The 23,293-nt window shown below is 66.4% G+C and overlaps 1 protein-coding gene across 4 annotated transcripts in view; it reads right to left on the bottom strand.

The window, feature by feature from the left end:
• Nucleotides 1–23,029, bottom strand: part of MAEA (macrophage erythroblast attacher, E3 ubiquitin ligase) — a 30,024-nt gene extending 6,995 nt beyond the window's left edge. The window contains exons 1-6 of one of the 4 annotated variants that reach the window (XM_070067961.1): nt 22,874–22,957; nt 7,216–7,329; nt 6,121–6,303; nt 4,565–4,768; nt 2,723–2,845; nt 725–801 (exon numbers count right to left, since the gene is read on the bottom strand). In XM_070067961.1, coding sequence (XP_069924062.1) covers nt 725–801; nt 2,723–2,845; nt 4,565–4,768; nt 6,121–6,303; nt 7,216–7,329; nt 22,874–22,942 — 770 coding nt within the window. In that variant the 5' untranslated portion in view covers nt 22,943–22,957. Of the gene's footprint in view, nt 1–724; nt 802–2,722; nt 2,846–4,564; nt 4,769–6,120; nt 6,304–7,215; nt 7,330–22,873 lie in introns of all 4 variants that reach the window. The other 3 variants (XM_070067963.1, XM_070067962.1, XM_070067964.1) reach the window with 3 other exon arrangements.
• Nucleotides 23,030–23,293: the final 264 nt, after the last annotated feature.

The following is a 23,293-nucleotide window of genomic DNA, read 5'->3' as shown; positions in this document are numbered from 1 at the left end:
GCACCACTGAGACCCCACCTACCCCACGCATGACAGGGGGCACCACTGAGACCCCGCCCACCCCACGCCTGACAGGGGGCACCACTGAGACCCCACCTACCCCACGCATGACAGGGGGCACCACTGAGACCCCGCCCACCCCACGCCTGACAGGGGGCACCACTGAGACCCCGCCCACCCCACGCCTGACAGGGGGCACCACTGAGACCCCACCTACCCCACGCATGACAGGGGGCACCACTGAGACCCCGCCCACCCCACGCCTGACAGGGGGCACCACTGAGACCCCGCCCACCCCACACCTGATAGGCACCACCACTGAGGCCCCACCCACCCCACACCTGACAGGGGGCACCACTGCTGAGGCCCCACCCACCCCACGCCTGACAGGCGGCACCACTGAGACCCCGCCCACCCCACGCATGACAGGGGGCACCACTGAGACCCCGCCCACCCCACACCTGATAGGCACCACCACTGAGGCCCCACCTACCCCACACCTGACAGGGGGCACCACTGCTGAGGCCCCACCCACCCCACGCCTGACAGGCGGCACCACTGAGACCCCGCCCACCCCACGCCTGACAGGGGGCACCACTGAGACCCCGCCCACCCCACGCCTGACAGGGGGCACCACTGAGACCCCGCCCACCCCACGCCTGACGGGGGCACCCCTGCGGAGACCCCGCCCACCGCATGCCTGGCCGGCGGCACCAGGACCTACCTCACGGCGTCCAGCCGCTTGTTCTGCCGGATGAGCTCAATGAACTCCTGGATGCGCAGGCTGAACTCCAGGCAGCTCTAGGGAAGACGAGGGGAGCCTGCGTCGGCCGCACGCACTGTGCCAGCGGGCCCTGACGGCACCGGGGGCGGGGCTGAGGCCGAGCACTGGGGGGAACCCAGCCGGCTGTCCTCACGCAGCCGGGGGCGGGCGGCACTGAGGGTGTGCCAGGAGGGCAGGAGTGGGGGGCACGGCTGCCAGGTGGCCCGGCAGGGACACACGCAAAAAGGCACCGCCAGCAGCCCCGCCCCAGCCCCAGCCCCAGCGGCCAGCGGCCCTCGCTGCTCTCTGGAGGACACTGGATGGGTGCTAAGGCCTGGGCGGGGGCAGTGCAGAGACAGCAGGAGGCGCTGGGCTCCCACGAGGGGAACCCCAGGACCTGCCGGGGGGGGCGGCTGGGGGAGGCTTGGCACCGAGGGGTCCCGGCGGAGGCAGCGTCTGCGGGGCCCACAGCTCCACAACCCGAGCTGAGACGCGGGCGGGCGTGGGCGAGGCGAAGCCGCCCGTCACCCAGGGAGAGAAGCCAGAGTGCAGCGAGTCAGCCCGCGGTCTCCGCACACCACCCCCAGGTCCCACGCAGCCTCCAGGGGCCCCTGCCCCCGCTCACCCTCCCAGCAGGACACAGGTGCTGAGGGCGGGCACGGACTCGGGACGCGCAGCCAGGCTGGAGGCAGAGGCTGCAGGCCTGGTCCCCAGCGCTGGCCCGGCTCTGCGGGGCCTCGACAGCTGTGCCCGGCGCCCACCCGCGGCGGGCGGGGGAACACGGCAGAGGCCCCCGCCTGCCTCCCCACCGCGGGCCCTGGCCTTCAGCAGTGGGAGAAGCAGGAAGGGGCCAAGCGTGGACACAGCTGGGGCAGTGGGGCGGGCGTTCGCCAAGCGCAGGCGTGGAAACCTGCTCTGTGGTCCGACAGCGCGGCAAGCCTGCGTGAGGCAGATCAGCCCCTCAGGACTCACGGCCCAGGAGGCACAGGGGACGCTGACTGAGCTGTGCCCCCCTTGGGCCCCCAGTGCCCCAGGCAGGAGCTGTCACTCAACCGAAGCACACCGGGGCTCACAGTGCCTCTGCCCATCGACACCCTCAAGACCGCGATCCCAAAGGGCCACTGGCACCCGCCCCTCCCCAGCACAGGTGACGTGAGCTCGTGTGCACACGCGTGCACACGTGTGCACACTGCATGACAGGCAGCCTGCAACAAGCCTCTCCGGTGGCTACTTCCTTCCTGCGCAGGCCTGAGGCCACACGCGGCCAGGGCACGCACCTGCTCTGCCCTCCACTGCCCCCGCAGCTCGGCCAGTGCTGGCGGAGGCCCAGGCAGAGCTGGGGGGCGGGGGGTGAATCTGTCCCACTCCAGTGCTGGCTTTCCTTTCAGGGTCTCCACACCAAGACCTTACTCTGGGGAGCTAGGGGCCACACTACTGTCTGGCTGCTCCGAGTGGTGGCCGTCACTCAGGTGGTCAGACTCCCCAGGTGGCATTGCAGGACAGGGTTGGTGTGCAGAATGGATGGCAGGCACCGGATAACGCCCGTCACAACACCTCAGCAAGTTTAAATCCCAGCTGTGCACCTCACAGCCCAGCAGGGGACAAGGGTGACCCACCGGGGAGCCACAGGGGTGACCCACCGGGGAGCCACAGAGTCGCCCACTGCACCACACTGTGAACCTCTAGCTCCTGGATGCTGGGACCTGCATTTTTGGGGGGCTTTCCTCTAAAGTCAGAAGAAGCCACCCATGACACCCCAAACCCACTGGTCTGGGTTTGGCATCTGCACCAAACCCAGACCACCGCAAACCCACTGGCGAGAGCGCAGTACTCCAGGAGCCCTGGTTGGCGGACTATCTTGTCCTGCAGAGACCCCGCCCAGCCAGCAGCCCCACCCCCGCAGATAGCCCCAGCCCCACCCGACAGCCCCGCCCCCACAGATGGCCCCGCCCCACGCACCTTCATCTTGCGCAGCCGGGACTTGTTGTCGTGGCACCAGGCCAGGCAGGTGGCCGTCTCGCGCCGCTCCAGGGACTCCTCCACTTCCTTGGCCGTCAGGAACATCTCGATGTTCACCAGGTCCTGAGGGGAGGGGGCGCTCGTGGGGCCCTCCCGGCTGGGACCTCCGAGCAGAGCGGGCAGCCCCGGCACACCCTCCCGGCTGCAGTTTTCCCGGTGGCTGTTCTGCGGGGCAGAGGCGGGGACACAGGGACACGGGGCACCCGGGGCTCTTTCTCGGCCCCTTCCCGGGGGAGCTGCTCCCACGCTGCAGCAGCCCCACGCGCACTGGGCACAGGGCTCCCAGAGCAGGCGGGCGTGCCCCTCAGCCGCAGCGGCCGGAAGGACCGGACAGGCTCAGGCGCACGCAGGACTGCCCCCGTGGCAGGCAAGCAGTGACTTCCGGGACCGAGCAGGGCACACGCACGGCCCTGGCCCGCAGGCCAGCTGAGCGCCGGGCGCTGGGCCTGTGTCCAGCCACACAGCCAGAGGCCACCAGTCCTTCTGAGAGGCCGGTGCTTCCCGCACCAGCTGCCGTGGGCTGCCAGCTCGGCGGGGCCCGACACAGGGCAGCTGTAGCCTCGTCCTGACAGTGGCCGCCAGGGCCACGGTCACAGGCCACATGTGGGAGCTGTGGGGGATGGCGGACTGAGAGCAGTCTCCAGACCGACACCACTGGACCCCAGCCTCGTCCCTCTGCCTCTCCCTCCGCTCCCAAAGCTCCAGGTCCTGACCACAGGGCGTCGGGCAGCAGGTGCAAGCTGGTGTGGTGGGCGGCACACCTGCCAGACAGGGCTGGGCTGGGGCCTCGTGGCCCTGGAACAGGTGCCCCGGCGCACTCCACCGCTCGCAGCGTGGGCCGGGCGCCTTCTCTCTGCGAGGGCCACTGGATATCTACAGCATCGTCTGTACCAGCTTAGGCAGCTGCCTGGGCGGGGCCGGCCTCTCAGGGCTCTGGGGGCTGTGCGCTCCTGGGGACGCCAAGGGTGCCGTGACTCACTCGTCTCCCAGGGAACCTGGAGGCCTCACTCCCCCACCCACTTCCCACCTCTCAGTCTGCTCTGAATTCCAAGAGGCGGCTCCTGGCCTGAGTGTCCTGCCCAGGGTCGCTTTCCTGCTGCCAGCCTCTGTCCCTGCAGCCTCAGTGTCCGGATCCTTCTGGATCTTTCTTGCTGGTGGCCTCTCCAGGGTCCACGGGCCCCTGGCTGTGCGCAGTGCAGCAAAGGGTGAGGGCTGGCGGGCAGCCAGCTCGAGACAGAACCACCCAGGAGAAACCAGGCTCCTCTATCCCAGAAGGGCTGGCCCTGGGTTCAGAGGTGGGGAGGCTGGGACCGCCCCAACTCTAGAACGTTCTCCACACTGGGCGCTCTGTGCCACAGGCCACGCCTGGGCTGCCCAAGCACCCCTGCTGGGTCTCAGCGCAAGGGTCTCTGTGCACAGTGGGAACCCAGGGTGGATTCCAGATGCCCCCTTCCAGGACATGCAGGGTCTGACAGCAGGGCCACCCCGGCCACAGCAGCGAGGTTCTCGCAGCTCTCTCCCCCGGCCCCCAGTCTGCTCCTCACCAAGCACCGGCAGAGGGAGCCCCAGGCCCGCGGGCCACCCCAGCACCAGGGGCAGACACATCTGTGTCTCCTGCCTGCCCTGCCCCGCTCTGTGCGCCCTGTGCTCCCTCCATGGGCACGCACGCCTGCAGGCCGAGGGGAGCAGACGGCAGGCAGAAGCCGCTGGGAGGAGGGCAGGGCCCCCCCGAGTGAGGCCCATCGCCGCCCGGGGGAGCGGGAGAAGAGGCCCGCGGCCCACCTCGATGCCGCTCTGGCGCGCCAGCTTCACGGCCGTGCTGTAGTAGCCGCAGCGCAGCAGGTGCTCCACCATCATGCGGTCCATGCGCTTCCTCTTCCACACGCCGGCCGCCGCGGGCTGCGCGCTGCTGTGCTCCTTCAGGTGCTCGATCCGGCGCTTGCACAGCTTGGCGCTCTCGTCCTCCGCCTGGATGGACTCCACCGCCTGCCGCGCGCACACGTCAGGGCGGCGGCCCAGCTCCCTGCGGCCGCGCCCTCCCAGGCCAGCCTGCCTGTCATCAGGAAGGCGCCCCACCTCCCGCTCGGTCCACTTCCGCCAGAGCCAGCCGCCGGGGAGGGAGGAGCGAGGGGGCAGTGCCAGGAGGCGCCGGCCGCCCCGCCCACCGCCCGGAGCCCCTCTGCAGAGGCTCTGACCCTGGCCGCGTCTGGGGTCTCTGCTGCGGCTTTCCTCCCGGTCACCACGTGACACGCCCGTGTGCATCTGCCCTGCAGGGCGCCCTCACGGTCCCCGGCCCCTGCCCGAGACCCGGGCTCTGCCCCGCGGCTGTGCTGGCCCTGGGCTGCCCCTTGAGCTCCAACTGTGACTGGCAAACCGCCGCTGCGGCAGCGCCGTCTCTGCCCGCCGCTCCCAGGCTCCCGTCAGCACTGCGGCGGCGCCTGTGCGGCTGCGTGACGGCCACCCGCACGGCTGTCTGTGTGGCTGTGTCTGGGTGTCACGGCTGTGTGCTATGTCTGTCACTGGCTGTCGCTGGGTGCCTGTACTGGAAACACTTCCGGGGCCCGCACGGTGGCGCTGCGGACGACACATCCCTATCAGCGGCGGTTCGAGACCAGCTGTTCTGCTCTGATCAGCTACCTGCTGCGGCCTGGGGAAGCAGCAGCAGAGGCCCTGCACCCACACGGGAGACCCAGAGGGAGTTCCAGGCTCCCTTCTGGCCCAGCCCTGGCTTTTGTGGGCATTTGGGGAGTGAACCAGAAGATGGGAGATCTTTCTCTCGTCTATCTGTTCCTTTTAAATAAATAAATAAAGCCTAAAAGAGAGACAGGTGATAATGATGTGCACTGTGTGAAAAATGCCAAATTAGAAAACAGGAAAACTATTCTGAGACTGCTGCTCAGACGGGAGGGGTCCCCCCTTGAGTCAGGACCCCCAGCCAGGACAACACACCCAGAACCTGGACCCAGGGGAAGGCCAGGGCCAGGCTAGCCTCCCGGGAACCACTCCCCACAGCCCCACCCCGGCCCCCCACCCGGCAGCCTGCGTGGAGCAGCAGTCCCCTGCCCCTTCTATGCCGTGAGCACCCTGGGTGGTCACCAAGACGCTGAACCGCCTCATCCCACTTCCTGGGACATCTGCAGCGGGCCGTGGGCCCAAAACCCCACTCCAATCCCGGCAGTAAAACCACGACCGAGGCTTCAGCCTGACATGGCCGCCCGCCCCCAGCCCACTCGGCCCAGCCCGGTGCCACGGTGCAGTCGGCCCAGCCCAGAACGCCGCCAGCCACGCCCCTGCTCCCACGGAACACGGCGCCCGTCCCTGGCCGAGGCAGCACGGACCTTCCTCTTGAGGACACTGAGCTTCTCCACCACGCCGTCCAGCAGGCTGACCACGGAGTCCACGGCGGGGCAGCTGCTCAAAGTCTTCTCCAGCTCGGCCACCACCATGGTGACGTGGCTGGTCTCGCGGTCAATGTTCTTCTGGGCGGCTCGGAAGCGCTTGTTCAGCGTCTCGTAGGGGACCTGCGCGAGGAGCGAGATGGCTGGCGGGAGAGCACCCTCTTCCGCACCCAGCACCCGCCGGCCTCCTGAGGCCCAAGGCCGAGGCTCGAGGGTCTGATGACGCCCACAGCCCACCTCCTCCAGAAACGCCCAGCACGCGTGGAGAGCGACCGACAGTGAGGGGCACAGCCAGGCAGGAGGGGGCCCCGCCTCGCTCTGGGCACGCTGGGCTGTGCCGAAGCAGACGGGAAGAGAGCGAGTGCCGGGGACGCACCGGTACACGGGGCGGGGGTCGGCACAAGGAGCATGCAGGCAGGCACACGTGGACACACGGGCACCGCTTGCAGGGAAGCCGGGAGAATGGGCAACAAGCCAGAGTCCTGAAGCGGCTGCCACTCCCTGCCCTCTGGAGCCCAGGCTGGCGCTGTCCCCTGCCAGCTCCCGGGTCCTGGCTCTGCACCGCCCCCAGACCCCTCTCCTAAGGGCCACTCCCGCCCTCCCCCCCAACACCTGGGATGCCACTGGCTCCAGCAGCACCAGCCAGGCCCGCACTCAGAAGAAAGGCCCGGGTGCTGGGAGGGAGGCCTGGCGATGGAAGACACACCCTCAAAGACCCAGGCACAGACAGCCTGCGCTCAGGCCATAGTTGCCCGCCACGACCCAGCACCCCAGGCCAGGCTGCCCACACCACGGCCACCACAGGTATACATGACCCAGCCATGTGGTTCTTACTGGCACCGGGGCAGAGACCACCAGGCAGCACACACGTTCCCAGCACGTCTCTCAGTGCTCAGTGAGAAAGCGGGAGGCTACCCGCCCACAGCTCACTTCATACGTGACGCCACAGCATGAGGACCAAGGTGCCAGGCACGCAGATCCCCGCACGGGGCTCGGCGCGTGGCCTGCAACACCCTCCGCCCCCACACCGCCTGCCTGCACAGACGCACTCGCTGGAGAACCGGCACTTCCTGTGACACGGGGGAGGGGTTCCAGTGGGCAGGAAGTCACGAGTGACAGCACCTTCAGCAGGAGGCACTTTGTGGACACCTGGGGAGGAGGCAAAGCAGGCCAGGTACGAACAGGACACCAAGGGCAAGGCCTTCCCCAGCCCCCTGGCCCACCCCAGGACCCTGGCCTAAGTCCTGGCTCCCCGCACACGTGTGGTTCTCTCTGGGTGTACGCCTAGCTCCCCGCACACGTGTGGTTCTCTCTGGGTGTACACCTAGCTCCCCGCACACGTGTGGTTCTCTCTGGGTGTACGCCTAGCTCCCCGCACACGTGTGGTTCTCTCTGGGTGTACGCCTAGCTCCCCGCACACGTGTGGTTCTCTGGGTATACACCTAGCTCCCCGCACACGTGTGGTTCTCCCTGGGTGCCCCCGTGGCTCCCCCCAACACGTGACTCTCTGGGTGCTCTGCTCCGGGACAGTCCGTCGGGTCTAGAACCACAGCACGTGGCTGCACGCGGAGAGTGCCCTGGGTCAGCCCCTCTGCGCGCCCCTCCGCTGCGCCGGGCCTGCGTGGTGAGGCGCCCTTCCTGCCTGCAGCCTCAGGGGCGGGGCGAGGCTCCCAGCGGTCCGTGCCTGTCCCGAGTCCAGGCGAGGGCGGAACCCTGCTGCTGGAAACGACGGCTCCAGCTGCTGTTGCCCGCAGCACGTGAGGGCGCCATGCTCGACAGGCGGACGGCAGGCGCGGCCCCACCGTGCTCCTCTCTGACCGCGCCAGTACCTCACAAAGCACCCTGAAACGGAATCGGCAGAGAGCGGGCCAGGCTCCAGACACGAGAAGCCAGGCAGGAGCCTCTCAGACCACAGCAGCCAGCCACAGAGCCGGGTCCTTCGGAAGCAAGCCCTCGGTCAGCACCCTGCAGCACCAGGCCAGTCTCCCCCAGACACCTGCTGAGGGCCCCAAGCCACCTGAGAGCAGGCGAGCGGACGGGAGGGTGCACGCTGCTGGTCCCCGCCTGCCGCCTGCACCACGCTCCAAACGTCAGGGCCTCATCCTCTGCAGCTGCACACGCCTCCCAACAGCCCCACCCCCCCGCCTGCAGCCACTCCCCCCACAGGAGCACCCGGGACCATGCCAGCCAAGCACTCCCCAGGGCTCAGCCATCAGGCCCCCACCATCACTGCGACCGTCCCAGGAGCCCTACCGGCCACACCTGAGTCCCCCTTAAGTCCCTGGCGATGCCCAGAGCTCACAGGGGTTCGACTGAAATTCCAGGGACCCAAGGGCTCCGAGAACTGGCACCAGGTGGCCAGTTTCACACACGCCCCACCTGCCTCTGGGCCTGGGGTGTGACATGTTTCGTGCTCCAGAGGCCCCCCGGCCCAGTTTCTTCAAACCGCCTTGGGCTGACCCAGGGCAGGGGACAAATGCACGAGTGGAATGTCAGAACCCCCTAACCCTGCGCAATGTTCCAGAAGACCCCAACCCAAGACTGGAATTACTCAGGAATGAGAGCAGAGAGGATCTCTCCAGGCACACACTGTCGCTCCCCCTCTTCGTGGAGGAGCAACACAGGACCTTGCCTAGGCTTCATATCCGAGTCACGGCACCATTATGTCGCTCCCCCTCTTCGTGGAGGAACGACACAGGACCCTGCGCTGTTCTTTCGTCTGCTCGGCCCTCCCCGGGTTTGCTGCTGGTTCTTCCCGGGTTGGCTACTATCCCTTCCACCTCCGTGGAAGGGCAGTTCCCCCTGGCCGCATTCCCCACTTCCGCAGGGGAGCAGCACACCGCCGGCCGGCTCTCTGGGGGGCTGCACGGGTGTTCCTTCAGCTAGATGTTCCCCATAGACGTTCCCGGTGCATGCCGTCTCTCTCCTCCTTCATAGTCCTCCTCCGCCAATCCTAACTTGGCTGCCCACACGCCGAGTACGCTGCTCTCCAATCAGGAGCAAGTCCTACAGTTTATTGGTTGAACTGGAGGCAGCTGGGTAGAAGCTGTTCTCTCCTCTCCCAGCGCCATATTGTAGGAGAGCAGATGCATAGAATAAGTCTTAATTCCAGTAACTTAGTCTAGTCCGAGCTGCTCCCCACAGAGGAGAGCAGATGCATAGAATAAGTCCTAATTCGAGTAACTTAGTCTAGTCCGGATTGCTCCCCACAGATCCCCCTTTCTTTTTATTTTTTAGCGTTGATACGCGCCTGTCTTCGGTGTCCCGCGGCACACACTCTGCTCTACTTGCTAGAGTTGCCACAGGCTCTTACAAGTCCTATCAATCAGGAAAACCGAATCCGGGTCCTCTCTTCGCCATGTTGTGAGGAGGTTTTTAGGCGCTGATGCATGCCTGTGTTCGGTGCCCTGCAGCGCATGCTTTGCCCTGCCTGCAGGGGCTTACAAGCTCTATCAGGCAAACCGAATCCAAGCCTTCTCATTGCCTTATTGTGGGGGAGACTTATTAGTGTTGGTTCGTGCCTATCTTCGGTGACCTGCAGCTCATACTCTGGTCGAGCTGCTTGCTGGCGCTTACCGCCTTAAATCAGGCAGACCGAATCCAAGCTTAATATTGTTGTATTGTGGGGAAGCCTTACTGATGTTAATTCGTGCCTGTCTTCGGTGACCTGCGGCGCATAAGCTGCTAGCCGCCGCAGGTGCTCATCGTGCTCATCGCCTCACTTAATCAGGCAGACCGAATCCAAGCTTTCTAATTGCCATGTTGTGGGGAGGCCTTTCTATTTCTCTATTTCTCTATGTCCGGGCATTCCTATTTCTCCCATTCTACTTCCATCTTCCAGCATTCCTATTTCTCTCACTTTACTTCTAAACTTTTGTTTCTCTTATCCCCGCGGCTTTCCGGCACCTCGCCCTGCCGGCAGCTTCACGGCTCTGCGCGGCTTCCCGGCGCCTCGCCCCGCCGGCGGGTTCCCGGCTCTGCGCGCACGCTCCGCGGTCTCCACGCACTTCGCGCCCGCACCACGGCCTCGCGCCAACGCCCCGTGCTCTCTCTGCACGCGGCGGCTTCCGCGAATGTTTCCGCCACCACCGGCATTCAGTCCAAGTTCCCCGGACTAACCTGGCGAATCCTGGCGGCCCACGTCTCTGCCTCTGGTTCCAGATCTTCGCCTCTTGCTCCCCAGGGTGACTTGAAGAATTCCAAGATGGCTTGGCCTGCACTCGCGGCTTCATCCTCCCTAACATTTTTCTCTACCCGGTGAGTTTCCCTAAGTTTTCTTCCCACAATATTCCTCCCTCATTTCTCCTGGCCTCTCCCCACAGTCCGTATCCAAGTCTAAGTTTATTATAGGTTTCACTTTCACTTTCAACCTGCAGTCCGTATCTGAGTCTAAGTTTCTTCTTGCTTTCACTTTAAATCCTAACTTCTTTCCCACAGTCCATATCCGAGTCCAAGCCTCCTCCAGGTTTCACTTTCGCTTTCAATCTCCTAGCTTCCCCGCCATAGTCCGCATCCGAGTCTATGCCTAGGCTTTCAATAGCTTCTTCCGGCACCTTTCTTGTCCGGCTTTCCCCTAGGCTCTTCACTAGTCTCTCTCTCCGGTATTTTCCTGCTTCTTCCCGTTTCTTCCCTCCTAAGTTTGCTATCCATCCTGGGTTTCCTATCCGAGCTAGGTTTCCTATCCGAGTCACGGCACCATTATGTCGCTCCCCGTCTTCGTGGAGGAGCAACACAGGACCTTGCCTAGGCTTCATATCCGAGTCACGGCACCATTATGTCGCTCCCCCTCTTCGTGGAGGAACGACACAGGACCCTGCGCTGTTCTTTCGTCTGCTCGGCCCTCCCCGGGTTTGCTGCTGGTTCTTCCCGGGTTGGCTACTATCCCTTCCACCTCCGTGGAAGGGCAGTTCCCCCTGGCCGCATTCCCCACTTCCGCAGGGGAGCAGCACACCGCCGGCCGGCTCTCTGGGGGGCTGCACGGGTGTTCCTTCAGCTAGATGTTCCCCATAGACGTTCCCGGTGCATGCCGTCTCTCTCCTCCTTCATAGTCCTCCTCCGCCAATCCTAACTTGGCTGCCCACACGCCGAGTACGCTGCTCTCCAATCAGGAGCAAGTCCTACAGTTTATTGGTTGAACTGGAGGCAGCTGGGTAGAAGCTGTTCTCTCCTCTCCCAGCGCCATATTGTAGGAGAGCAGATGCATAGAATAAGTCTTAATTCCAGTAACTTAGTCTAGTCCGAGCTGCTCCCCACAGAGGAGAGCAGATGCATAGAATAAGTCCTAATTCGAGTAACTTAGTCTAGTCCGGATTGCTCCCCACAACACACAAACCCTTTCTGGGACGGTGCACGCCGCCGGAGCGAGAATGCCACACGGAGGCGAGACGCTACAGCCGCCTTCCGGCAACACAGACACCCGAACGCACAGGCGCTGGGAGCTGCCCGGCCACCACGCGCCCCACGCAGCGCCCCGGGAAGTGGGTTCTCACGGCGCTGAGCTCTGTGGGTCTACTTTGGCTTAGATCTCCAGGCCTGTGTCCTCTGAGGGTTTGGATCTCCGCTAGGAAGGCGCTGCCTGATCCCCGGGGAGCAGGAGCCAGGCCTGTGTCCTCGGAGGGTTTGGATCTCCGCTAGGAAGGCGCTGCCTGATCCCCGGGGAGCAGGAGCCAGGCCTGTGTCCTCGGAGGGTTTGGATCTCCGCTAGGAAGGCGCTGCCTGATCCCCGGGGAGCAGGAGCCAGGCCTGTGTCCTCGGAGGGTTTGGATCTCCGCTAGGAAGGCGCTGCCTGATCCCCGGGGAGCAGGAGCCAGGCCTGTGTCCTCGGAGGGTTTGGATCTCCGCTAGGAAGGCCTGTGTCCTCTGAGGCACTGGCGTCAGCGCTCACACTCCAAGCGCATTTTCGCACGCAGTGTGATCGGGCCACCCTCGTGTTTCTCCAGGTGGGAATTCAAGACGCCTGCTTCCCTCCTCCCGTGGCACCTCCTAAACACCCTGGCCGCCGGACCCCGCTTCTGCAGGAGCGCCAGAGCTTCCGAGCTGGGAAGCCAGGCCCGGGGCGCTGCTCCCCTCGGGACGGCGCCCGCTCTCCCGGGCTCCCTGCATTTGCCCTTGAATCTTAGGAACGGCCCGTCCGTTTCTGCCCGGAGTCAGCTGGGGTGCTCTGCACCTGAACAAGTCTTACTCCGAGCTATCGTTCTGGGGTCAGTGCGGATAGCAGCTCCTTGATTTCCCTGAGACCCGCAGCGGCTGGAACTCGGGCCAGGACTCCCTCGTGGGTGGCAGGAACCCCGTGACTTGAGCCGGCACTGCCGCACGGGCAGGAAGCAGGAAGCAGGAGCCGGGAGCCGGGGCCGGGACTAACGCAGGTTCCTTGACGTGGCTGCAGGTGTCGTGGCCGCTGGGCCGAGTGCCAGCCCGCTTCGTTCCTGTCTGCACGGTTCACTTCTAGGGCACAGAAGCACAACGTGTGGGCTGCGTGTGTTCTGAGCACTCCATACACGGCAGCATCCCCGTCCAAGCCGAGCGCCTGTCCGGCTTTCCTCTCACAAACGCCGGTCAGAACCTCGGGACCCCCGGAGCAGGCGCGCTGAGAACGGACGCCCCGGTGCTGCGGCTGATCTCGGGCCCGCCTCAGTCCCACGCAGGCAGGATGTCGGCTGTGGGCTCTCGTCGCCCGCGTGGGGCCGAGGAGCCCCTCCTCCTCCTGGTTGCTGAGGCTCTCCGTCACGAAAAGGCACGGGCCACATCAAGTGCCGGCTACCGTGTCTTCACCGACACGCTGCCACGGGGCTGCGCGTGCGCAACGCTGCGTTTCTGGACGAGTTCCTGAGCCCCGACACAAGCCTGGTCGCGTGCTGCCAGACGCGGCTCGCCAGCCCGTGCGCAGGATTCGGCCTCTGTGCTGGCCTGGTCCTCTGCCATCTCGGGCTGGCTTTGCCGTCGGAGTAACGCTAGCTCCGCAGAGCTAGGAAGCACCCGTCCCTCTTGTTTTTTAGAGTTGGCGAAGGATTGGTGTTAGTTCCTTTTTTTAAAGACGTATTTGAAAGGCATAGCTACAGAGATGGGGAGACCTCCCATCCACAGTTCACGCTCCTAAGTCCCCGTAACAGCCAGAGCTGGCTCAGGCTGAAGCCAGGAATCAGAGCTGCACCGGGGTCTCCCACAGAGGTGGCGGGAGCCCAGGCCCTGAGTCATCATCGCCTGCCGCCCCAGGATGCACTGGGGCACGCGGATGTGCCTCCCCGCTCTTTCCCGGGGCAGCCACCGTCCAGTCCTGGCCTTCTCTCCATGTCCACCTCGGCCACTGATTTCTAATCAGCAGAAGCCGTGTGTGGCCCGGAGGCCCTGGAGGAGCCTCAGCCAGCTCGTCCATTTCCGTCAGTCCCCTGTGGTCCACACTGGTGGATTTTTACCATTTACTTACGTTTAACGTGAAAGGCACACAGGGAGAGGGAGGGCGAGACAGAGGCCTCCCATCTGCTGGTTCACTCCCCAGACGGTCTGTGCGGATGGGGCTGAACCAGGCCAGGCTACAGCCAGGAGCCGTGAACTCCACTGGGCCTCCCACGTGGCTGGCAGGAGGCCAAGCACCCGGCTGCCCTCTGCTGCGTTCCTGGCCATCAGCAGGGGGCCGGATCAGAAGCCGAACTGCTGTGCCCCTGGGCCAGCACTGTATTCAGTGGACTTCTTAGGAAGATTTTGTCATTTACTTTTAAATCCTGGTCTTATTTTACCTAGTTATACCAAAGTTGTTATTGTTTTTAAGATTTTATTTTTTATTTGAGAGGCAGAGCGGTCAGCCTTGCCTGCCTCCTGTGGAAGCTTCTCCGTGCCCAGGCCACGCGAGACGGGCAGTGGGAGTTCTCCCGGGTGCTGCGAACCCTAACTCTGCCGGGCACTCACAGGGCACCAGCCCTCGGAGCCTGGAGGACGGGGCGCCAGGCCAGGCCTGCCCGGGGCTCACTGACCACACACAACACAAAGGCCGCAGCAGGCAGGCGTCAGCAGGCGGCCCCAGGCCCCCTGCAGACGAGGTGCTGACAGCCAGCCTTCTCTGCGCTCCAGTTATTACAGGAAGAACACCATGTCAGGCACAGAGCAGAGGCTGGGGCGCCGCCCCCCAGGCCTGCCCTGCGGCCACAGGGTGCGTGCGGACCCAAGCCCGGCCCCGGTTCACTTCTGCTGCAATGCCTGCTGCTCTGTGGGCCCTTCCTCGCTGTCCCTCCGACACGGTTCCTAACCCCCATGCTCGGACACAAAGAACAGGACGGTGAGCACACAGGCGGCGGGGAGGGGGCAGGGGCTGCCCGCCTCACGGCGACCAGGATGGGGAGGGAGGAGCCACGAGGTGTGCAGAGAGCGGCCAGGCCAGGGCAGCGGGGCGAGGCCCCAGCTCAGCCGGCCGGCACACCAGCAAGGAATGCGAGTAGACACGGGGCCAGCCCAGCCAGGAAGGACCTAGGGCAGCCTCTCCAACAGCCTGGGCCTCCTCCCGGCTGACAGGAAGCTACCAGGACAGAAGAATGAGCGACCTGGTGCTGGGCCGGCAGAGCAGGACAAGCCAGGCGGGGAGTTAGGAGCAAAGAGGCCCAGGAGCCCTGCAGGAGAGAAGGAAGCTGGGGCCGGCGGGGGAGGCAGCGAGACCAGAGGTGACCAGGTACGGGAATCACAGTCCCTGCGACTCAGCAGTGAGCACAGAGGCCCCACAGCCCTGGGCAAAGCAGGTGGTCCCAGGGGCCCCGGCTACGGCACTGCGGCAGGGGTCTGTGCGTGCGCAGACAACCCACACCCAGCAACAGGGCACGGGGAGCACAAGTGCGGTGCAGGGTCTGCGGGAGGACAGCACCACAGGGCTGAGCCAGGACACGGGCCGGCAGGCCTGTGCCGCAAGGAGTACCAGGGCTCGCGCCAGGGACCTGCGGCAGGCTGCCCGCGCCCGGCGGCTGCACGGCTGTGCAGAGCACTCTGAACGCACCAGGGGATGAAGGGAGCCGCGGTTTCCAGGCCTTTTCCGCTAGAGTGGAGAAACTCCTCCACAAACGGTCCCGCATCCCACACAAGAACCCGGAGGCTGTGCCGTGGGCACCGGGCACCAAACCCCAGACTCAGGAGGAAGACTGAGGGAGGGAAGAGGCGCGGTGCTGCCGGGAGGGCACCTGGCTCAGCCGGGGAGGAGCAGCAGGTGCAGGGGCTCTCGCTGGGAGGAGGGGTGGGCTGGGGTGGAAAGCAGCTTTGAGAGCCACCAGAGAGGACGGCAGGAAGAGCCCAGACCCAGGACGGGGCCATCGGCCGGGAGCTGGATCGGAAGTAGAGCAGCCAGGACTTGAACCGGTGCCCACATGGATTGAAGGCCCCGCAGGTAGTGGCTAAATTGGTGGTCCCAGCGCCCACCAAGGGCGAATATTCTGGAACAAGGGCAGACCCTCTCCTCTCTCCAGCCCAGGGGCTTCCTGCCGACCCGCATGGGCCACCCACGGCCCCTCCAAGCACACGGCTTCACCCTCCTCCAGCCACCTGGCCATCGCCCAGGGCCTGGGTGTGGGCTGTCCTCTGCTGGGATCGCTGCCCCTCCCTTCACTGGGTGCTCACTCCTGTGGGTCACCCCTCCCCTCACTGGATGCTCACTCCTGTGGGTCACCCCCCTCACTGGGTCCTCACTCCTGTGGGGTCACCCCTCCCCTCACTGGGTGCTCACTCCTGTGGGTCACCCCCCCTCACTGGGTCCTGACTCCTGTGGGTCACCCCTCCCCTCACTGGGTCCTGACTCCTGTGGGTCACCCCCCCTCACTGGGTCCTGACTCCTGTGGGTCACCCCCTCCCCTCACTGGGTCCTGACTCCTGTGGGTCACCCCCCCTCACTGGGTGCTCACTCCTGTGGGTCACCCCCCCCCACTGGGTCCTGACTCCTGTGGGTGACCCCCCCTCACTGGGTCCTGACTCCTGTGAGTCACCCCTCCCCTCACTGGGTGCTCACTCCTGTGGGTCACCCCCCCTCACTGGGTCCTGACTCCTGTGGGTCACCCCCCCTCACTGGGTCCTCACTCCTGTGGGTCACCCCCCCTCACTGGGTCCTGACTCCTGTGGGTCACCCCCCCTCACTGGGTCCTGACTCCTGTGGGTCACCCCTCCCTCACTGGGTCCTGACTCCTGTGGGTTACCCCCCCTCACTGGGTGCTCACTCCTGTGGGTCACCCCTCCCCTCACTGGGTCCTGACTCCTGTGGGTCACCCCCCCTCACTGGGTCCTGACTCCTGTGGGTCACCCCCCCTCACTGGGTGCTCACTCCTGTGGGTCACCCCCCCCTCACTGGGTCCTCACTCCTGTGGGTCCCCCCTCCCCTCACTGGGTCCTGACTCCTGTGGGTCACCCCCCCTCACTGGGTCCTGACTCCTGTGGGTCACCCCTCCCCTCACTGGGTCCTGACTCCTGTGGGTCACCCCCTCCCATCACTGGGTCCTGACTCCTGTGGGTCACCCCCCCTCACTGGGTCCTGACTCCTGTGGGTCACCCCCCCTCACTGGGTCCTGACTCCTGTGGGTCACCCCCCCTCACTGGGTGCTCACTCCTGTGGGTCACCCCCCCCTCACTGGGTCCTGACTCCTGTGGGTCACCCCTCCCCTCACTGGGTCCTCACTCCTGTGGGTCACCCCCCCTCACTGGGTCCTGACTCCTGTGGGTCACCCCCTCCCATCACTGGGTCCTGACTCCTGTGGGTCACCCCCCCTCACTGGGTCCTGACTCCTGTGGGTCACCCCCCCTCACTAGGTCCTGACTCCTGTGGGTCACCCCCTCCTCTCACTGGGTCCTGACTCCTGTGGGTCACCCCCCCTCACTGGGTCCTGACTCCTGTGGGTCACCCCCCCTCACTGGGTCCTCACTCCTGTGGGTCACCCCCCCTCACTGGGTCCTGACTCCTGTGGGTCACCCCTCCCTCACTGGGTCCTGACTCCTGTGGGTCACCCCCCCTCACTGGGTGCTCACTCCTGTGGGTCCCCCCTCCCCTCACTGGGTCCTGACTCCTGTGGGTCACCCCCCCTCACTGGGTCCTGACTCCTGTGGGTCACCCCCCCTCACTGGGTGCTCACTCCTGTGGGTCACCCCCCCCTCACTGGGTCCTCACTCCTGTGGGTCCCCCCTCCCCTCACTGGGTCCTGACTCCTGTGGGTCACCCCCCCTCACTGGGTCCTGACTCCTGTGGGTCACCCCTCCCCTCACTGGGTCCTGACTCCTGTGGGTCACCCCCTCCCATCACTGGGTCCTGACTCCTGTGGGTCACCCCCCCTCACTGGGTGCTCACTCCTGTGGGTCACCCCCCCTCACTGGGTCCTCACTCCTGTGGGTCACCCCCCCTCACTGGGTGCTCACTCCTGTGGGTCACCCCCCCCTCACTGGGTCCTGACTCCTGTGGGTCACCCCCCCCCTCACTGGGTCCTGACTCCTGTGGGTCACCCCCCCTCACTGGGTCCTGACTCCTGTGGGTCACCCCCTCCCATCACTGGGTCCTGACTCCTGTGGGTCACCCCCCCTCACTGGGTCCTGACTCCTGTGGGTCACCCCCCCTCACTGGGTCCTGACTCCTGTGGGTCACCCCCTCCTCTCACTGGGTCCTGACTCCTGTGGGTCACCCCCTCCTCTCACTGGGTCCTGACTCCTGTGGGTCACCCCCCCTCACTGGGTCCTGACTCCTGTGGGTCACCCCCCCTCACTGGGTCCTCACTCCAGTGGGTCACCCCCCCTCACTGGGTCCTCACTCCAGTGGGTCACCCCCCCTCACTGGGTCCTGACTCCTGTGGGTCACCCCTCCCCTCACTGGGTCCTCACTCCTGTGGGTCACCCCCTCCAACCCCCCAGCTCCAGCTTCCTGCACTTCCAGCTCAGGGTCAGGACGTCCATCCACGGCGACGCTGGCTGTGTGGCCTGCGAGAGCAGCCTCCCACCTAGCGCACTGCCAGGCCTGTCCATGGCTGCCCTGGGCAGGGACAGCAGCCAGAAGCTGGGCGGCAAATGAAGGGCTAAGGCAGGCTGGCCAAACTGTGCCGTGTCCACTCAGGGGTCGCAGAGGGGCACAGCTGAGAGGGGCAGGCCCGCCCCCCCCCCCACACGGAGCGTCCCAGGGCAGAGTGCGGCCTGGGCACCGGGGGGCAGGGCACCCTTGGGCTGTGGGAGCCTCCCCAGGGACTTGGCGGCCAAGTGGGCGTGGCACCCGCTGGCCTGGCCTCCTCTGTCAGCAGGTTTGCAGCCGCACGTGAGGGTCAGGGGGACGTCCCCTCCCAGCCAGCCAGCCCTGGCGTCCACAGTGCCCGGGGGCCGGCACTCGGCTGGGGGAGGCAAGCCCCAGGTGAGACCCTCCCCACCAGGAGCTGAGCCCCGGGATCCCGCCCTGACTCAGCTGGCCACCGCCTGCCGGGCCTCAGTCTGCCGGGCTGTGCTGGCTCAGCCCACTGCACCACAATGCTGGCCCCCACGTGCCAACTACTGATTGTGACTATTAAAACTCCTTTCTCGTGTTCTCCAAACAACGGACCTGGTATCAAGACTCTAAGTCGGCAGCCATTCCTGCTGGCAGGTGCGCCCCGCTGTCCGTCAGCAGCAGGCAGCCCGCTCCACTTGTAGCCACGTCACCCAGGGGAGCGAGGTGGGGTCTGCCAGGACTCCGGCACGGCCCACACCGCCTCCCCCGAGCACCTGGGTACTGCCAGGGAGGCCACCTCACTCCCCACCAGCCAGCATCGCCTCGACCATACCCACGCCTCCACAGACCCTCGTCAGTGCCTCCTCCTGGTGGAGGAGCTGCCCGGGCCCACAGCACCTGCCCCCAAGGCCGGCGTGAGAAGGGGCGCAGGCACGGCAGCCCACTCCACTCTGGGCTGCGTCCATGCAGCCCACCCACCCACCCCAGCGTGGCAGCACGAGCCCTCCTCCTGCTCTGACCTGCGTGAGCAACACTTAGAAGCACAACAGCTGCTAGTACAGGCGCGGTGGCGGAGCGGGTGAAGCCTGTGCCTGCAGTCCGCCATCCCATATGGGCGCCGGTTCAAGTCCCGGCTGCTCCACTTCCGATCCAGCTCCCTGTTGTTGCCTGGGAAAGCAGCAGAAGATAGGCCAAGTCCTTGGGCCCCTGCAGCCACCTGGGAGACCTGGAGGAAGCTCCTGGCTTCAGCCTGGCCCAGCCCTGCCCCTTATGGCCATTTGGAGAGTGAACCAGTGATGAAAGACCTCTCCCTCCCTCCTTCTCTAACTGTGCCTTCCAAATAAATGAGATAAATCTTTAAAAGCAAAAACAGCCCCACTAGCAGGGAGTCTGCAGTGCTGGGGAGACGTGGCACCGAGGGGTGAAAGCCAAGGGCACAGACGCCAGTGCCAGCAGCAGAGAGGCCTCAGGCGGCATCTGGACGGCCGAGAAGCCGCGGGAGACGCCTGCAGGTGCGAGCGGGCAGTGCTGGCCTGGAAAGGGGAAGGTGTTAGCGCTGACCCAGCGCCCGCCGGCCTCAGTGGGCCCGGTGTCTTCCTTCCGAGGGAGGAACATCAAAACACCCTAGGTAAGACTGGGGGAACACCTGGCCTGGGGCCACTGTCCGGTCTCCAGCATCAAAGCCCACGCGTGCGGTCAGCCCTCACCAGCGCTTCTCCCTCGAGAACGCCGTCTACCCAAGTCCAGCCAGGACCAAGGCGAGACAACAGCACGTGAGCGGCTCAGCCACAGCCTCGGGACCCAGACCCACGGCACGTGAGCGGCTCGGCCACAGCCTCGGGACCCAGACCCACGGCACGTGAGCGGCTCAGCCACAGCCTCGGGACCCACACCCACGGCACGTGAGCGGCTCAGCCACAGCCTCGGGACCCACACCCACGGCACGTGAGCGGCTCAGCCACAGCCTCGGGACCCAGACCCACGGCACATGAGCGGCTCAGCCACAGCCTCGGGACCCAGACCCACGGCACGTGAGCGGCTCGGCCACAGCCTCGGGACCCAGACCCACGGCACACGAGCGGCTCAGCCACAGCCTCGGGACCCACACCCACGGCACGTGAGCGGCTCAGCCACAGCCTCAGGACCCACACCCACGGCACACGAGCGGCTCAGCCACAGCCTCGGGACCCAGACCCACGGCACACGAGCGGCTCAGCCACAGCCTCGGGACCCAGACCCCACAAGTGCAGGTCCCAGCTTGGAAGCCGCAGGGCAGGGCATCAACCTGAAAGCAGAAAATTCAAAATATCCTTATGGACATTGAGAGGCCCAGGGACCCCGGCCACGTGTCACAGCCACCCGTGAGGAGAGCCCACACCACCGCAGGGGGAGGCAGGGTGCGGCCCCAGCTGGGCGCCAGGAGAGCAAGGGGCAGGCAATGCCCGCCAAGCCCCCGCCCTGGGTGCGCAGCGCCCCCTGCTCTGGGGGGTGATCAGGGCTCTGAAACATTCGTCCACGTCAGAGAGCAATCCTGCGCAGCAGAGTAATCAGAACAAAACAATTACTAACTAGAAAGAGCTTCGCAGAGACCACACGGTGGACAACGCACCGGGTCCCCTCCCCCAGGCGCTGCCGACAGGGCCGGGGAACCTTGGGTTCTGCCAAGGGCTACAGGGTATTCATCGCATCACTCACAGCCACACAAAACCATCCACGTAAATCAGCCCACTCGGATGTGTGTTCCCAGTCAGCCTCCGGCTGTCTGGCCGGGCCAGGCAGATGCTGCAGCCCGTACGCGGCCCACAGCTGGACGCCCCCGCCCGGCCTCCGGCCTCAGACCAGGGCGTGTCCTCAGGCGGCACCCCTGTGCTGTGAAGAACATAAACCAAGCTCCATCCCAGAGCTGCTCACGGGAGTGACCTCCACCCAGGCGGCTGCAATTTCCGGAGACATTTGGGGGCGGGGGGCAGGGGGCAGGGGGCTGGCACACGGAGGCTGAGGCCAGGGCCACTGCTGAGACCCTACCATGCCCGCAGGCCCAGGGCACCCACTGTGGCGGACACAGAGGCCAGGGAGGCCGTGTGGCCAGGTCAGGGCACCCCGACCTCTTCCCGCTTCACCAGGGAAACCAGACGGCCCCGCCAGGTCCCAGGAGCCGCTGACCAGCTGGGGGTACCTCGGGGGCCGGCGCCTGGGCCACCCGGAGGCTCCCCACACCTCAGGAGCAGGCTGGCAGCAGCGCACCCCCTCTCCAGGAGCAGAGGAGGAAGGTCCACGCACACCTTGCAGAACCCCAGCCCCTCCGCCCCCTCTCCCGGCTCCGACACGCACGCTCTGGCTTCCGGGAAACTTCGCACTTTCCACCAGGAGTCACCCCGGAATCAGGACAAACAGCAGCTGCGGCGACACAAGCGTCCACACGGTCGTCAGTCAAGGCAGCCCGGAGGGACGACGCCGTCCCGCTGCAGCTCTGACGTCACTGCCACGGAAGGGACGCCGCTGGGCCACCTGCATCGCCCGCATCCCACGTGGGCGCCGGTTCGAGTCCCGGCTGCTCCACTTCCCATCCGGCTCTCTGCTGTGGCCTGGGGAAGGCAGCGGAAGATGCCCAAGTCTTTGGGCCCTGCACCTGCGTGGGAGACCCGGAGGAAGCTCCTGGCTCCTGGCTTCAGTTTGGCAGAGCTCCAGCGGCTGCGGCCATCTGGGGAGTGAACCAGCAGATGGAAGACCTCTCTCTCTCTCTCTCTGCCTCCTCCTCTAACTCTGTCTTTCAAATAAATAAGTCTGTAAAAAGTTGGGTCGCTTTTCCCCAGGGTCACGCACTACCCCACAGCACTCTGCCTAGGACTCAGCAAAGCAGCTGAGCGCCCCCCCCTTTCCCGGGCCACTTCCTGTCTGGCCAGCACCAGCAAGGAGGCGCCACCACAGCTCCCGCCTGCAGACGGGCCTGGAGGGTGGGCTCTCACCTGCCCGGTCCCCCAGGGCGAGGCCGAGCCCCCTCCCAGGGGCGCCGGGCGACGGCGGCGACGCCCCCTGCCCTCCCCGGGCCCCTGGCGGCCCTGGGGGGAGGGGGCGGAACCTCGGCTCGCATCCCTTTGCGGGCGCCCACCGCACGCCGGCTGGCCGGAGTCCCCGCATCAGCCGGGCCAGGCGCTGCCGCAAGCAGCTCGGGTGCACCTGTCTCGCCCTCACGTGACACAGGTGCTCCACGACCCGCCGTGGGCTGCCGCGGGGGCCCGGGCCGGCTCTGCGGCCGCGGGGGGACCGCACCCTCCACCTGCCGGGCCCTGGGGAAGGACTCCCGAGCCAGCCGGGAGCGCTCCGGCCCGCGCGCCGCAGGGAGGTCCGTCACCTCGGCAAGGAGCAGGCGCAGACTCCACCCCGGCCGGCCGCGCGGGGCCCGTGACCACCCAAGGTCACGCAGCCGGCCCCGAGCCGCAGCGCTGGCGACGCCCGCACCACGGGCTCCCGCGGGGCCGCCGGCCCCTCCCGGCGGTCCGCAATTAGCGCCCGGAGCCCGGCGCGGCCAGGGCGTCGGCGACCCACACCGGGCCCCGCGGCCTCCCCCGCCGCCGCGGGGCCCTCACGCTCGGAGCACCCGCGGCCACACCCGGGCTCCGACCGCGACCAGGGCGGGCCGAGCGGGCGCCGGCATTCACCTGCCGGCCCGGGAGCGCCCCCAGTCCCTCCGGGCCGGGCCTGCTCGGGGCCGCCGGGCCCCCGCCGGCGCGGCGCTCTCCGCGAGGCCGGGCCGCCCCCCGAGCCGCGCCCGCCGCCGCCCACCTTGAGGGTCGGGTACTCCTGCACCTTGAGGGTCATGGACAGCTGCGCCGCCGACTCCTGCACCGCCATCTTGAATGGGCCAAAACAGAAGCGGGCGGGGGACGCCGGCGCGCTGCACGCCGGGTAATGACGCCGGCCGCGCGGGGGGCGGGGCCGGGCTGGGCGGGCCGGTGTGTCTGCACCAATCGCGTCCGCTCAGCCGGCCCGGCGGCGGAAGAGGCGCGGGCCAATCACCGCCGGCCGCCCTCTCGCTCAGCCAATGAGCGGCAGCCCTGGTGGGCGCGGTCCTTGAATTACGCGTCGGGCCCGGCGGCGGCCGAGTCGCCGGAGGCCCTTGTCCCTCGCCGCGCGAACGTGGGTCTGGGGGCTCGCGTCGGCCGCTGAAGGCGCCGCCCTGCCCGCGTCTACACCCGGCCGCGG

Source organism: Oryctolagus cuniculus, chromosome 2 (genome assembly GCF_964237555.1).
Source record: "Oryctolagus cuniculus chromosome 2, mOryCun1.1, whole genome shotgun sequence".
NCBI classification, from domain to species: Eukaryota; Metazoa; Chordata; class Mammalia; order Lagomorpha; family Leporidae; genus Oryctolagus; species Oryctolagus cuniculus.
The sequence above is the reverse complement of the archived record's forward strand: the minus strand, read 5'-3'. Positions and strand labels throughout refer to the sequence as shown.